We start from the raw sequence: 11,703 nt of genomic DNA on the forward strand, positions 1-11,703 counted from the left end.
GGCATGCCCGCAGGTCTGCAGGAAACACATCCAGAAAATCGCACACTACCGGAACAGAATCAATAGTAGGGATCTTTGCACTGACATCTTTCACAAAAGCCAAATAGGATAAACAACCCTTCCCAACCATCCGTTGGGCCTTCAAGTATGAAATCACCCTACTGGGGACATAATCTAAAGAACCTCGCCACTCAATCCGAGGCAATCCCGACATCACCAATGTTACAGTCTTAGCTAACAATCCAAAATAGCATGACACGGAGACAACCAATCCATGCCCAATATCACGTCAAAGTCAACCATACTAAGCAACATCAGATCTACTCTAGTCTTTAGTCCCCCAATAGTCACTACACACGACCGATATACACGGTCCATAATAATGGTTGTATACGGCAAAAATCGGCGGTTCGATTTTACGGTGACAAAGATGCCTCGAAGGAACTGCCTCCCCTAAAGGATTGAAGCTTAGCTCGTGCCTTGGCCTCGAGGGTTCTCGACAATCTACTTCGAGGTAGCGTAAGCAACGGTCAGCCTCGAGACGAGGTAAATCAGTGACGATAGTAGATCGGTATGAGGTTCCCAAGGCATGTGACTAGAGCTGACAAGGTCTATTAGTCTAGTCCAAACCCGTACCATGGCATTAAATGGATGTACTAGCCCCATGTCTTTGTAATAAATGTATTTGTAGTATGTTGGGATTCCCTCTCATCTACAAAGGGGATCCTTGTCATTTTGTAGGGATATGATGCTCAATACTAAATACACAAGAACATTCTCTCTACTCTCTAACATATTCTCTTGCTCTCATTACTCCCATTTATTACTTACATTTATTGTGTTCTATCTATTGTTCATCCTTTATTGCTTATCATTGATCATAAAGATCCACCATCGCAACTCTCATAACTGTTAGTCTTCCCTCGATTGCCCTAAGCCGGCCTCCAGACTCGACCTCGAGGAGTTGTATATGGTAGCTCGAGGCCCCGACCACCAGCCATTTGGTTCGATTATCACATCCTCTCTAAGATATAATCTTGCCTTCTAATATTTTACTTAGCATCCTTTGCCTAACAACTAGCATAAAAATAGATCACGTATTTTTAGAACCACAAATCAAATTTAATTGTTATTACCATTTTCACGGTAAGCAGTTTGGAGCCCACCGTGGGGCTAAAAATAATAGTGATTATTTTCTTGCTGGTTTAACTACATAATGCAAGTTACCTTTCACACTTTTTCTTATCCAAGATCTCTGATTTCAGGTCAAAATGTCTAACTCAGTAAACAACAATCTCGAGAACCATGGAGAGAATGCTGTGGATGTTCCAGGTGTTGGTGTACCACCACAAAACTCTGAGAGAACACCAGAACCAATTCCCGTGGACGCGGTCTCACGCGATGCCCAATACGTCGATATAAGCTCCCACACTAACAGGAGCGTACATCAAGGAGACCTACAAAAAGCTCAGAAAACCCCAACTAGGGAAGAATGGGAGTTTAGCCTTCACGTTATTTTTGAAATGTTACAAGCACAATAGTTGGTGATTGCTCAGCTGCAAAGTCACCAGAAAACCCCCAGCATGGTAGCAACGAGGACGGCTCACCCAGCCTAGTAGGTACCAGAGAGATCAAGCAACAACGGGTTAGCAGCCGACCACACTATCATAAAGATGCTCAAGGACCTCACAAAGAGGATCGAGTCGGGTGAGAAGAAGATAGAAGCCAACGACAAGAAGGAGAGACCTACAATTCCAGGGTCGATCAAATACTGGGCGCACCCCCAATTCTGAAAGGTGTAGATTCGAAGAAATTTGTGCAAAAGTCGTTCCCGCAGGAAGCGGCCCCAAAACCCATTCCAAAGAAGTTCAGAATGCCCGAGCTTCCAAAGTACAACGAAACCTCGGACCCCAACGAGCACGTCACTGCCTATAATTATGCAGTGAAGGGCAACGACCTAAGGGACGACGAGATCGAGTCCGTCCTGCTAAAGAAGTTTGGGGAAACACTCTCGAAAGGGGCCATGATGTGGTATCACAACCTAGCTCCTAACTCGATAGATTCATTTGCCATGCTGGTAGATTCTTTCATAAAGTCACATGCTGGTGCAATCAAAGTAGATACAAGGAAATCTAACGTCTTCAAAACCAAGCAAAGGGAGAACGAGATGCTGCAAGAGTTCGTATCTTGCTTTTAAATGGAACAAATAGAACAAAACATCGGTCTTTAATGACTGGGCGGTGAAGGCCTTCACTCAAGGTTTGAACGAGCGAAGCTCGGTAGCTTTGAAGCAGCTGAAACAAAATCTGGTTGAATACCCCACCGTGACCTGGTCGGACGTTCACAATCGATACCAATCAAAGATCAGGGTCGAGGAGGACCAATTAGGAGCCCCCTCGGGCTCGGTATAGCCAAGCAAGCTTCTAGCGAAGGAGTCGAAGCCGAACAAAGAGAGATACCAACCATACACCGAGTATAGAAGAAATGTCCCGAGGCGTAACATACCCCAAAATGATCGAAGAACGGACCAAGGGTAGAACCCTTGGGGACTCGTCAGCAGAGTTGGGTTCGATAGGCATGTAGGGCCGGTAGAGGCACCCCGCTTGTCGGAATACAACTTTAACGTCGATATTTCAGATATCGTGTTCTCCATCAGTAAGATCAGAGACTCCAGGTGGCCGAGGCCTATACAGTCAGATCCTTCGCAAAGGAACCATAACTTAACATGTGAATTTTATGGCACACACGGTCACAGGACCGAGGACTCAGCAAAAGTCAACTACGTGAATTCCTCAGCAACCGAGCCAAAAATCAATTCTGGGAAAGAGAGGCGACAAAAAAGAACGAAGCAGATGAGCTGCAACATGTCATCCATACAATCTTTTGAGGTGTCGATGCCCTGCAGGAGCCCTTTGTCAGGAGAACAAAAACATCCCTCACTAGGGAAAAGCGAACTTGAGGCTCTATTTCAGCCCTATAACGATGCACTGGTAACTTCTTTTCTTGTGAATACATTTCAAATTAAATATGTATTTGTGGATCCAGGTAGCTCGGCCAAATTATGCCCGCCTCACGAGTCCTCAAAGGGTTCAATACGGTGAGTGAAACAGCGAAAAGGGAGACCACCCTACCAGTCAATTTGACCGGCACAACCCAAAACACCGATATCTCCACCATCAAAGGATCTGAAGGATAAACAACTAGTGAAATAGCAACCACGATACACGTTCTTGGCTATACCCTAACGAACAAATAAAGAACCGTACCGTGTCCTCAGAGCAAATACTGAAGGCCTACAGAGGCTCAAAGCGCCATCACGACTAAGGTATAAACATCTCTCTTTTAATTTACACTTCACACTAACCTTTATGCAAGTGTCCGACTGAGACAGATGAAGCGCTATCCAACTCGAAGACCTTAAGGTTTCAAAACATACGTTGCACTCTTTTCCTTCGACCAGGTTTTTATCCCAAAAAAGGGTTTACCGACAAGGTTTTTAATAAGGCAACATCTATATGCTACCTAAGGAAGACCCAACAAGTATTCAAGGCTTCTTTTGCAATCAACCTCAAATACTGGGGGGCATCCCCCCGGAAAGTCACCTACTCATAGAAGCCAAGATGCACTAAGTGGGATCTCGATAGGAAAATAATGTACCGGGCCAAACGGTCGAACAAACCATGTCCTCATAGAACAATGGAACCCGCAACAACAAAAACGTGTATACTTGTACAAAGTAATGAAAGAACACTTTCCCCTTTATCAAAGCATTTCGCGTTTCAAGGAAGCTCGGTATTTTTTGCAAAAAATGTCCCTAGAGCCAAAAAAAAAGAAGTCCCGAATACTCGGGGACTGGCGTCAATAACTCAAAGTTGTTTGACCCCCGGGTCAGAGATTCAAACTCATAAGCCCTCAATGAGGTAGCATCAAGATCACAAAACATCTCCAAAGCCAAAAACATCTCGAACACTCGGGGACTGGCATCGAAAACTCAAGGCCACATGACCTCCAAGTCGGAAACCCCGAAATTGTAAGCCCACAATGAGGCAATACCAAGTTTACAAGTAATGGCTCCCAATCCAAGAAACCCTCGATGACTGGGGGACTGCCGCTAATCACCACCCCCATCGACTTATCAAAACCCGAGGCCACAAGACCACGTGCAGGAAGCCTCGGTCTCGTAAGACCTATATAAAGCAATAACAATATCTGTAAGACCTCAAGAAAGGTATGAACCACACTTGTGCCAAGTGACAATATCTTTATGACCTCAAGTAAGGTATGAACCATACTTGTACCAAGTAGCCAAACTGTAAGACCTCAAAGGCATGTAAAACTTGTAAGACCTTACTAAAGGCATAAACCCGATCTTAAAGTTAAGGCTATATATCGAACTTGTAAGACCCCTAAAAAGGCATACCCTTAATATAAATGCCGAAACTACTTCACTCGAGGACTAAAAGGCTCCGGCCAAACACAAATGACTACAGTCACAAGGCTGTACCAGCCAAACTAACACGACTCCGGGACACCCGACCGTCGCTATAAAATCACAGGCCTTCAATTACTTCGAAAATACTTTGAAAAGAACCAGTTAAACAGGATACCCTCGACATAGGCAAAAGAGCTTCGACCATGTCATCTCCAAACTATAGTCTTCGAGATACTCAGCCACCGAGCCAAACCTCCCGAGGTGCTCGATCATCGCCATGTAACGACTTACAATCGAGGTTTTAATCAAGCCGTCAAAGAGTAAGGCAAACACAATTTCAAAAAGTCCTTAACGAGGGAAAAATAAATCTCATATAAAAGGTCGTACCAACCTAATGCGTAAGAGCTACTGTCGCCATCCCATACAAGAGGTCGTACCGACCCAACACGTAAGAGCCTAAGGGCCAGCTTGAAATTCAAAAACTTGAGGGTCAAATAAGCTCAAGTCTGTACCCGACTATGAGATTAAACCCAAAACAGTTGATTAAATATGCATAAGAGCAAAAGCATAAGAGCTCAAATGCCGGCTTATACTAAAAGGTCGTACCGACCAAGTACGTAAAAGCCTACGGGCCAGCCCAATGAGCCCCAGGGCCATACCATGAACCTGAGGATTCATTTTAACTCGAAGACCAGTTCATCTAGCTAAAATCAAAGCAAAGAGAAATGCATGAAAAATAAAGCCACAAGGCTTCCTTTTATACATGTATGCAAAAAAATACAAGCTCCATTTACAAATATTCTTCGAAAGCACTATACACAGAATAAGGAAGGCCTAATATATGTTCCCTCGGGGAATATGCCCCGTCAGCCTCTTTCTCGCTATCCTCGGCATTAGACAGAAGGGACCTAGCATCATGTTCGTCCACCTTTGCCTGCTTCACCTCTTCCAAGAGGTCGAAGCCACTAGCATGGATCTCCTCGAGGGTTTCCCTTCGAGATTTGCACCAAGAATATTCCTTGCTTTTGCTCTCACGATCAAAATCCCTTCTCAGCTCAACTCGAGCATCGACAACGTTCTTCAATTAGACCGCCACTTTCTTGTCAGCATTAGTACGGCTCATCACGGCCTTAGCCCGGGCATTCACTACTTCATCCTTCACCTTCAAATGCTCAGACTCGAGCCTTGTAATCATATTTGCTCGGACAGAGCTATTTGCAAGAGCATTCCGGAGTTGCACCTCGAGAGCGGAAGCCTTAGACAAAACATCCTCCTTGGTCGCAACTTGGACATCTGCCTGAGCCTTCAGCTCGTTGCACTCACGTTTAACCCGACCAACTTCGCCCCAAAGTCGTTCCAGCTCCTCCGTTTTACTCTTCAACTAAAATATCGAAATACGAATCTCCAAAAGCATAAGGGGAGCACACATCGACACGAAGTATAGGTTATCTGTCTTTCGAGATGGCTCTTATAGTTTTGACTTCGATCCGCTTCATACTGCAAGTATACCAGCTCGTCTTTCTTTTTTGTGCAAAGAAGCCTAAGGGACTTCTCCCCATCCAAAGCTTTCCACAGCCTAGCCTCATGGCGAAGTAGCTCGGACTTAATCTTGTTAAAAGCTTGCAAAAGAAAGCTCGATAAGAAAGACGCGAAACTGAAAAAAGCCTATACCAGCTACCAAAACCTACCATGGAGCTAAGCCGCTGAGCCTCACCAAGGTCGAGTATACATTCGATGGCTTAGTTTTCCCCGAAGTGCCATTGGTAGGAGAAGAGGGAGGCGCCTGATGACTCTTGTCCCTCAAAGTACCTTCAATGGGAACAAGAAATGTTTTTTCGAAAACGGAGACCTCTGAAGCCGAAAGATCGGCCGACTCGTCTCTTTTGAACCTTAGAGAATGACTTGCCCCACCGTGATCATCCTCACACCTCGAAGACTCTTTCTATTTATTATCGATCCTCGACCTCGAGGTTGGCAATCTTTCATCCTCCCTAGGGGACACGACCTCATCTCGGAAAAATCTACAACACGTGCGGCGGCAGAGTTAGTGCGCTAAAAAGAAAGTACCTTTCTGAGGAAACAAGCCACTAAGCACCTACCATGATGATTTGCCTCCCATCTCCCCTTGGACAGGTGTCGCCATTTGCGCTTATCATAGGTCAAGCAAGCTGCCAGCTTACAAGACCCTTCAGCCAGGTCAGGAACATTGCTCGACAACCAAGGAATCGCTACAAAGAATGAAATGAAAAAACATCTTTACAGAGCCCTCCTCCACTATGGACAAAGCGATAAAAATACAAATATACCACTTACGTGTGAAATTCCATTTCTCAGGAAATGGCAAAAACTCTCCAGGGATAATATGAACTGTCCGTGATCGAACAAACCGGCTTATCCACCCTCAGTCCTCGTCGTCTTCGTCGTTAACAGAAGGGGACCAGGTGGATCGACGTCACAGAGTAATGAAGCCCCGGTAATGCAGAGGCTGATATAACCTAACGAGGTGGCTAAGGGTCAATTTGAGCCCGGCCTTATCTGCAAAGTACCTTATCATCACCACTATCTTCCAAAGGGATGGGTGAGCCTACGTCAGGGTAATCTGATACCTCCTACAGAACCCAAGCACGACCCTGTCAGGGGAGCCCAATGTAAAGAGATACATATACACATTTAAAAACTTCTCGACATAGGTCATGATGCTCTCCTCCGGGGAAGGTACCTGCAGTACCACTTCTTCTCCCCATCTGTAGTCTTTCCTAATCATCTCAAGATGTTCCTCCCCTATTGAGGAGATGAACCTTGATGCATGCTACCGATGCCATTGAATGTTGGGAGGTCGCTCCAGTGTAAAGTCTCTCCTCGAGACAAAGCACCTCGAGGTCAGCTCACTGGATACCAGCGGTGTATCGCCGACCGAACGCAGAACAAAGGCAGAACTCTTCTCTCCTAGATGAACGGATTTTGATGTAGCAGCCATGGCTATGGTAAAATAGGAAGAGGAGGATGAAGATTTTGGCGAAGGCTTTGAGTTGAAATAATAACTAGCACAAAGAACAAAAGTTCTGTGAGAGGGATAGTTACCCAGAGTAGCAGAATCCCCAGTTAAGAAATGAGCAAATGTATATATAGAGGTGAGCGGTGACTGTTTGCCTATCCAGAAGACTAAGTAGGTCTGACCATGACAACACCACTTTTTGGGAAATGTACTGGTGGGACCACTCGGGGAGCCCCGCTACCGTGTCACATGGATAATGCTGTCACACGGTGCTCGGGAAATATTGAGACCCCAAGGAATTTTGCTATTATAAGAATCCTCCCCAAAGGAGCTAGCGACCTAATATCGATATGGTGCCCAATCTCGAGGGTCCTAATTGCCCCCAAATATGGACTCCTAAGAGTCGACATCAAAATTCGAAGACTGAACTCCGCATGATTGCTGAAAAATGAAGAATGCAAGGCTGGAAACAAATAATATTTTTACATTACCAAAAATATGTTTGTAAGGGGCACCTTTACAAGACCTGTTTCCTTGGGAGTACATACACAAAAACAAAAAAGAGAAGGAAAGGCGACACAAGCCTACTCTTGATTGCCACTACCCTCTGAACCATCTCCGGGATCTTCATCCAAAGTAACCAAGAGTGCCAATTCTTCCTCCGAATCTCGAGCCTCCTCAATTTTAGCTAAGAGATTGACATCTTTAGCACTGGCTTCCTCTAAGGATCGCCTCCTTGCCTTTGCACGAGCGTAAGCGACAGTTCGAGTCAACTTTTGCTCGGCCTCCTCTAATATCTCTCGGGCTAGTTGATTCGCAGTGGCGGTGTCCCTCAGATATGTAGTGGCATTCTCTTCAACCTTAGATTTGGCCGCAGATAACATAACAACCTCTTGTCGAGCATTTCGGAGAAGACCCTGGGTCGATTCCAACTCCGAGGTCACAACCTCGTTTCGCCTCCTCAGCTCGAGGATCTCCACATCCTTCTGCCCGATCTGCAAAGGAAAAAATAAGTCAGTAAACATTGAATTATGAGAATGGTGAACGAATTTATGAATAACAAGTTACTTTCTCAGCAAGGCCATCCTTTTCTCGGAGCGCTCCCTCCAAATTCTCCCAAAGCTCGCTTAACTCCTCCTCCTTTCGAGTAGAGGAGGCCTCCGACTCCTGCAGTCCCAAGGTAAGCTTCTCAAGCTCATTTCCACGACATGAAAGCTCATCTTGGAGCCTAGAGAAGGCATGATCATACATCTTCTTAGTCTACAACAAAACAGAAGAGTCAGAAAAATGAGGAAAGGTACTTGAGACTAGAAAAGTATACGTAAAAAGCTATCACCTTCTGATCGATCTTCTTCGCTTCCTCGATAGCGTTGGGAGCATCGAGATCAATGTCCTTGCTGACATCATCAATACCATCAAGGAATTTGTCAAGCTATCTCCCCTTTTGAGACTACCCTCCACGTTGGTAACCCTTGGGTCCTGAGCATCCCTTAATTCCCTGGGCGAGAACCGAGGACCCAAATTAAGTCCACCCAGGGCGTCGACATCACCAAGGCGCAAATTTCATCCCCAAAAAGCTCCGGGTTCGGGCCCTTTGGAAACATTAGCAACAGTCTCCTTAGAAGGGGTTGTATCGCGTTCGGCCAGGGGCTTAGGGACCATATCCGCGCCCTTCTCGAGATCCTCCGAAGCATGGGCTCGAGCCGAGTTAGTCGTTCCCAACTTGGCTACCATCGGCATAGACACTTGAGGGGAATCCGTGCCCGACCTCTTCCTTTGTACCAAAGCGATATCGTCATCATCATCATCCTCATCCTCGTCATCGGAACTTGCTCTAGAAGCTGAAGATGATACCTCGACCTCAGCTCGAGGCCTGCGAGACTTGGGTTTCTTTGATACGAGAGAGTCGGCAGTCGTCTCTGTTTTCCTCTTTTTATGCTTATCGACTTAGAGGACTCTTCCTCGCTATCCAGAGACGACCTCATCGGCACTCTTTCGCCAAGGCCTGCACAAGCATAGTAACCAAAATTAATTAGCATAGGGGATATGGGGAAGAAATATCATAACATGATAAAGGTGGCAAGAAGGAACTTACCGTGATTCTTGGCCACCCACTGCGTTTTAGCCAACTCAGGCCAAGAACACTCGGAATAGGGGAATGTCACAACCCAAACTGAAGGGCAATGACTAGCACCCGACCACACTTGCCGAGCACCAACGCACATTTCATCTAACCTTCATTATTATCTTTTAGGGCTGACGAGATCAATATAAATGGTAGACCTAGATCATAGACAACCAGCAATAAAATATGACGGCATGAACATACATAGCAGGGGATGACCAGACAATCAAGAAACTACATATAAGGTATGAGCTACCACGCTACTATGAAAGACTATACAACAAAAACTAGCCGACAAGGCATACCAAACTATACATGAGCCGACACCTGTCTATGAGCCTCTAAAAGAACATAAGTGTTGCAACATAGCCGGAACAGGGCCCCGACATACCCATAATGTCTATAACAAAAATTGCATACCAAGACCAAGGCAAGTCCGGAGAAGGGATCTCGCCAATCACCGCTGAACTGGACAGTCTACTGTGGTGGGGGAGCTGCACCTGCCTGTCTATCAGGACCTGCAGCACGACATGCAGCGTCCACAAATAAAAGGACGTCAGTACGAATAAAGTACTGAGTATGTAAGGCAAGGAACCATAAATACGATCAGTAATGTAAGCAAGGATAGAGAATATACAACCTGTAACATCTTAGTACCTCTGAGGGCTACTTACATGAAATGCATGATACATATGTATAAATACATAAACCTTTAAAGCATTCGCCTCTATGGGCATCATCATCATCATATCGTACCCGACCATAATAGGCTCGGTAGAATCGTACCCGGCCACGTGGAGCTCGGTAAAACCCAACTGATCAGTGGTTGCACAATAGGTGCCGTACCCGGCCAACTATAGCGTGGCTCGGTAGAGTAAAATAGATACATATATATAATGCATGCTCGACTCATGGAATCACATTCTAAACCTTTCGGAGTGACGTAAGGTCGGTATCCTCTGTACACGTTATTAGGACTAACTCTTCACTATGAACCTTATAAGAATCAGGAAGTACCAACAACATTGATAACATAAGACTAAGAGAAGCAACATTAACATCAATCGTTCCATAAGAGGGAAAACAATGTAAGTACTGCTAGCTTCTAAGAGTAGAGTATCTTGGAAGATCGTTCATTACATTATGTACAATCGGAGTCGTGCAAAAGAAGGAAAGGGATAGCCTCACATACCTTGTATATACTGCCCCAATCTCAAGCTATGCAATTGTCAAAACTCCTTAGTCTACAATAAGAGAAACGATACTATCGTTATCATTTAAGCGTCATAACTATTATGTATCGACCACAACCTATTTTACGATGAAACGGACAGCACCTCCCCTATATATATGACCTCACACCATTCAAAACAGTCACCAAACAGCCCAAACAACATCAATAATAAACATATTGAGCCTCCCAAAATAGTCCACACACAGCCTAATCACTCCATACATACGACGACCACCGTAGTCGTGTCAAACAACCTGGAAATGTTACGAATAACTATCAGCCCATAACCCTACATATATATGGTGTTTCTCCACACCCTTACTCCTCCAAAACTCCACAAGATAGTAGTAAAATACGCAGCCCAACAACAACGCAAAACAGTCCACAAAACAATAACATTACTACCAAGCCTTTCGATATATATCTCACAAGTTCTAGCTTCAATGGCTTAGCTGCAACTTGGATAATCTTAAATACATATAGAGTAAGAGGTTCCTTACCTTTATACAGAAAGAACAACTCCAATTTGACCTTAAATTTCCATGAAATATCCCTCCAATGCTGCCACAACAACAAAAAAGCGAAACTAGCGATCAATTAGTGTTTTTCGGCACTAGAATCACTTTAGAAGGCTTGAAATCACCTAGGATTGATATTAAGAACATGAGGGAGTATTTACAGAACATAAACCCTTTAAAAAAACCTCCCACACGAGCTGGAACGACACAAAAATGAGCAACAACAAGAAGAACAAGAGACTTACTAGCGCCACGGAATTCCCGACACTTGATTTGTGTTGTTTGCCCTTTTTTGGGTCTTGAATCTTGAGAGAACCTTGAGAGGATGTTCCTAGGGTTCTAAGGTCTGAAAATAGTGAGAAGAAATGACTTAAAACGGGTTGGAGGCATCCTATATAG

At 44.8% G+C, this 11,703-nt stretch overlaps 1 protein-coding gene across 1 annotated transcript; it reads right to left on the reverse strand.

Moving 5' to 3' along the window:
- Positions 1–8,011: 8,011 nt before the first annotated feature.
- LOC104215872 (tropomyosin-1-like) lies at positions 8,012–9,652 on the reverse strand. The gene is made up of 5 exons (XM_070157893.1): positions 9,523–9,652; positions 9,327–9,432; positions 8,764–8,824; positions 8,496–8,687; positions 8,012–8,422 (listed from the first exon to the last, which is right to left on the reverse strand). The coding sequence occupies exons 1-5, from the start codon at positions 9,650–9,652 to the stop codon at positions 8,012–8,014; spliced, it is 900 nt and encodes a 299-aa protein (XP_070013994.1).
- Between the last annotated feature and the right edge of the window lie 2,051 nt (positions 9,653–11,703).

The sequence above is a fragment of the Nicotiana sylvestris genome, chromosome 9 (assembly GCF_000393655.2).
Source record: "Nicotiana sylvestris chromosome 9, ASM39365v2, whole genome shotgun sequence".
In the NCBI taxonomy this organism is placed as follows: domain Eukaryota; kingdom Viridiplantae; phylum Streptophyta; class Magnoliopsida; order Solanales; family Solanaceae; genus Nicotiana; species Nicotiana sylvestris.

Bases quoted from the DNA above. Each gene is read 5' to 3' on its own strand.
- LOC104215872 (XM_070157893.1), bottom strand. From the start codon at position 9,652: ATGTGCGTTGGTGCTCGGCAAGTGTGGTCGGGTGCTAGTCATTGCCCT. The intron at 9,433-9,522 runs GTAAGTTCCTTC...ATGCTTGTGCAG, and splicing joins GTGGGTGGCCAAGAATCACG to GCCTTGGCGAAAGAGTGCCG. The intron at 8,825-9,326 runs GTATCAAAGAAA...TGATGATGTCAG, and splicing joins AGACGACTGCCGACTCTCTC to CAAGGACATTGATCTCGATG.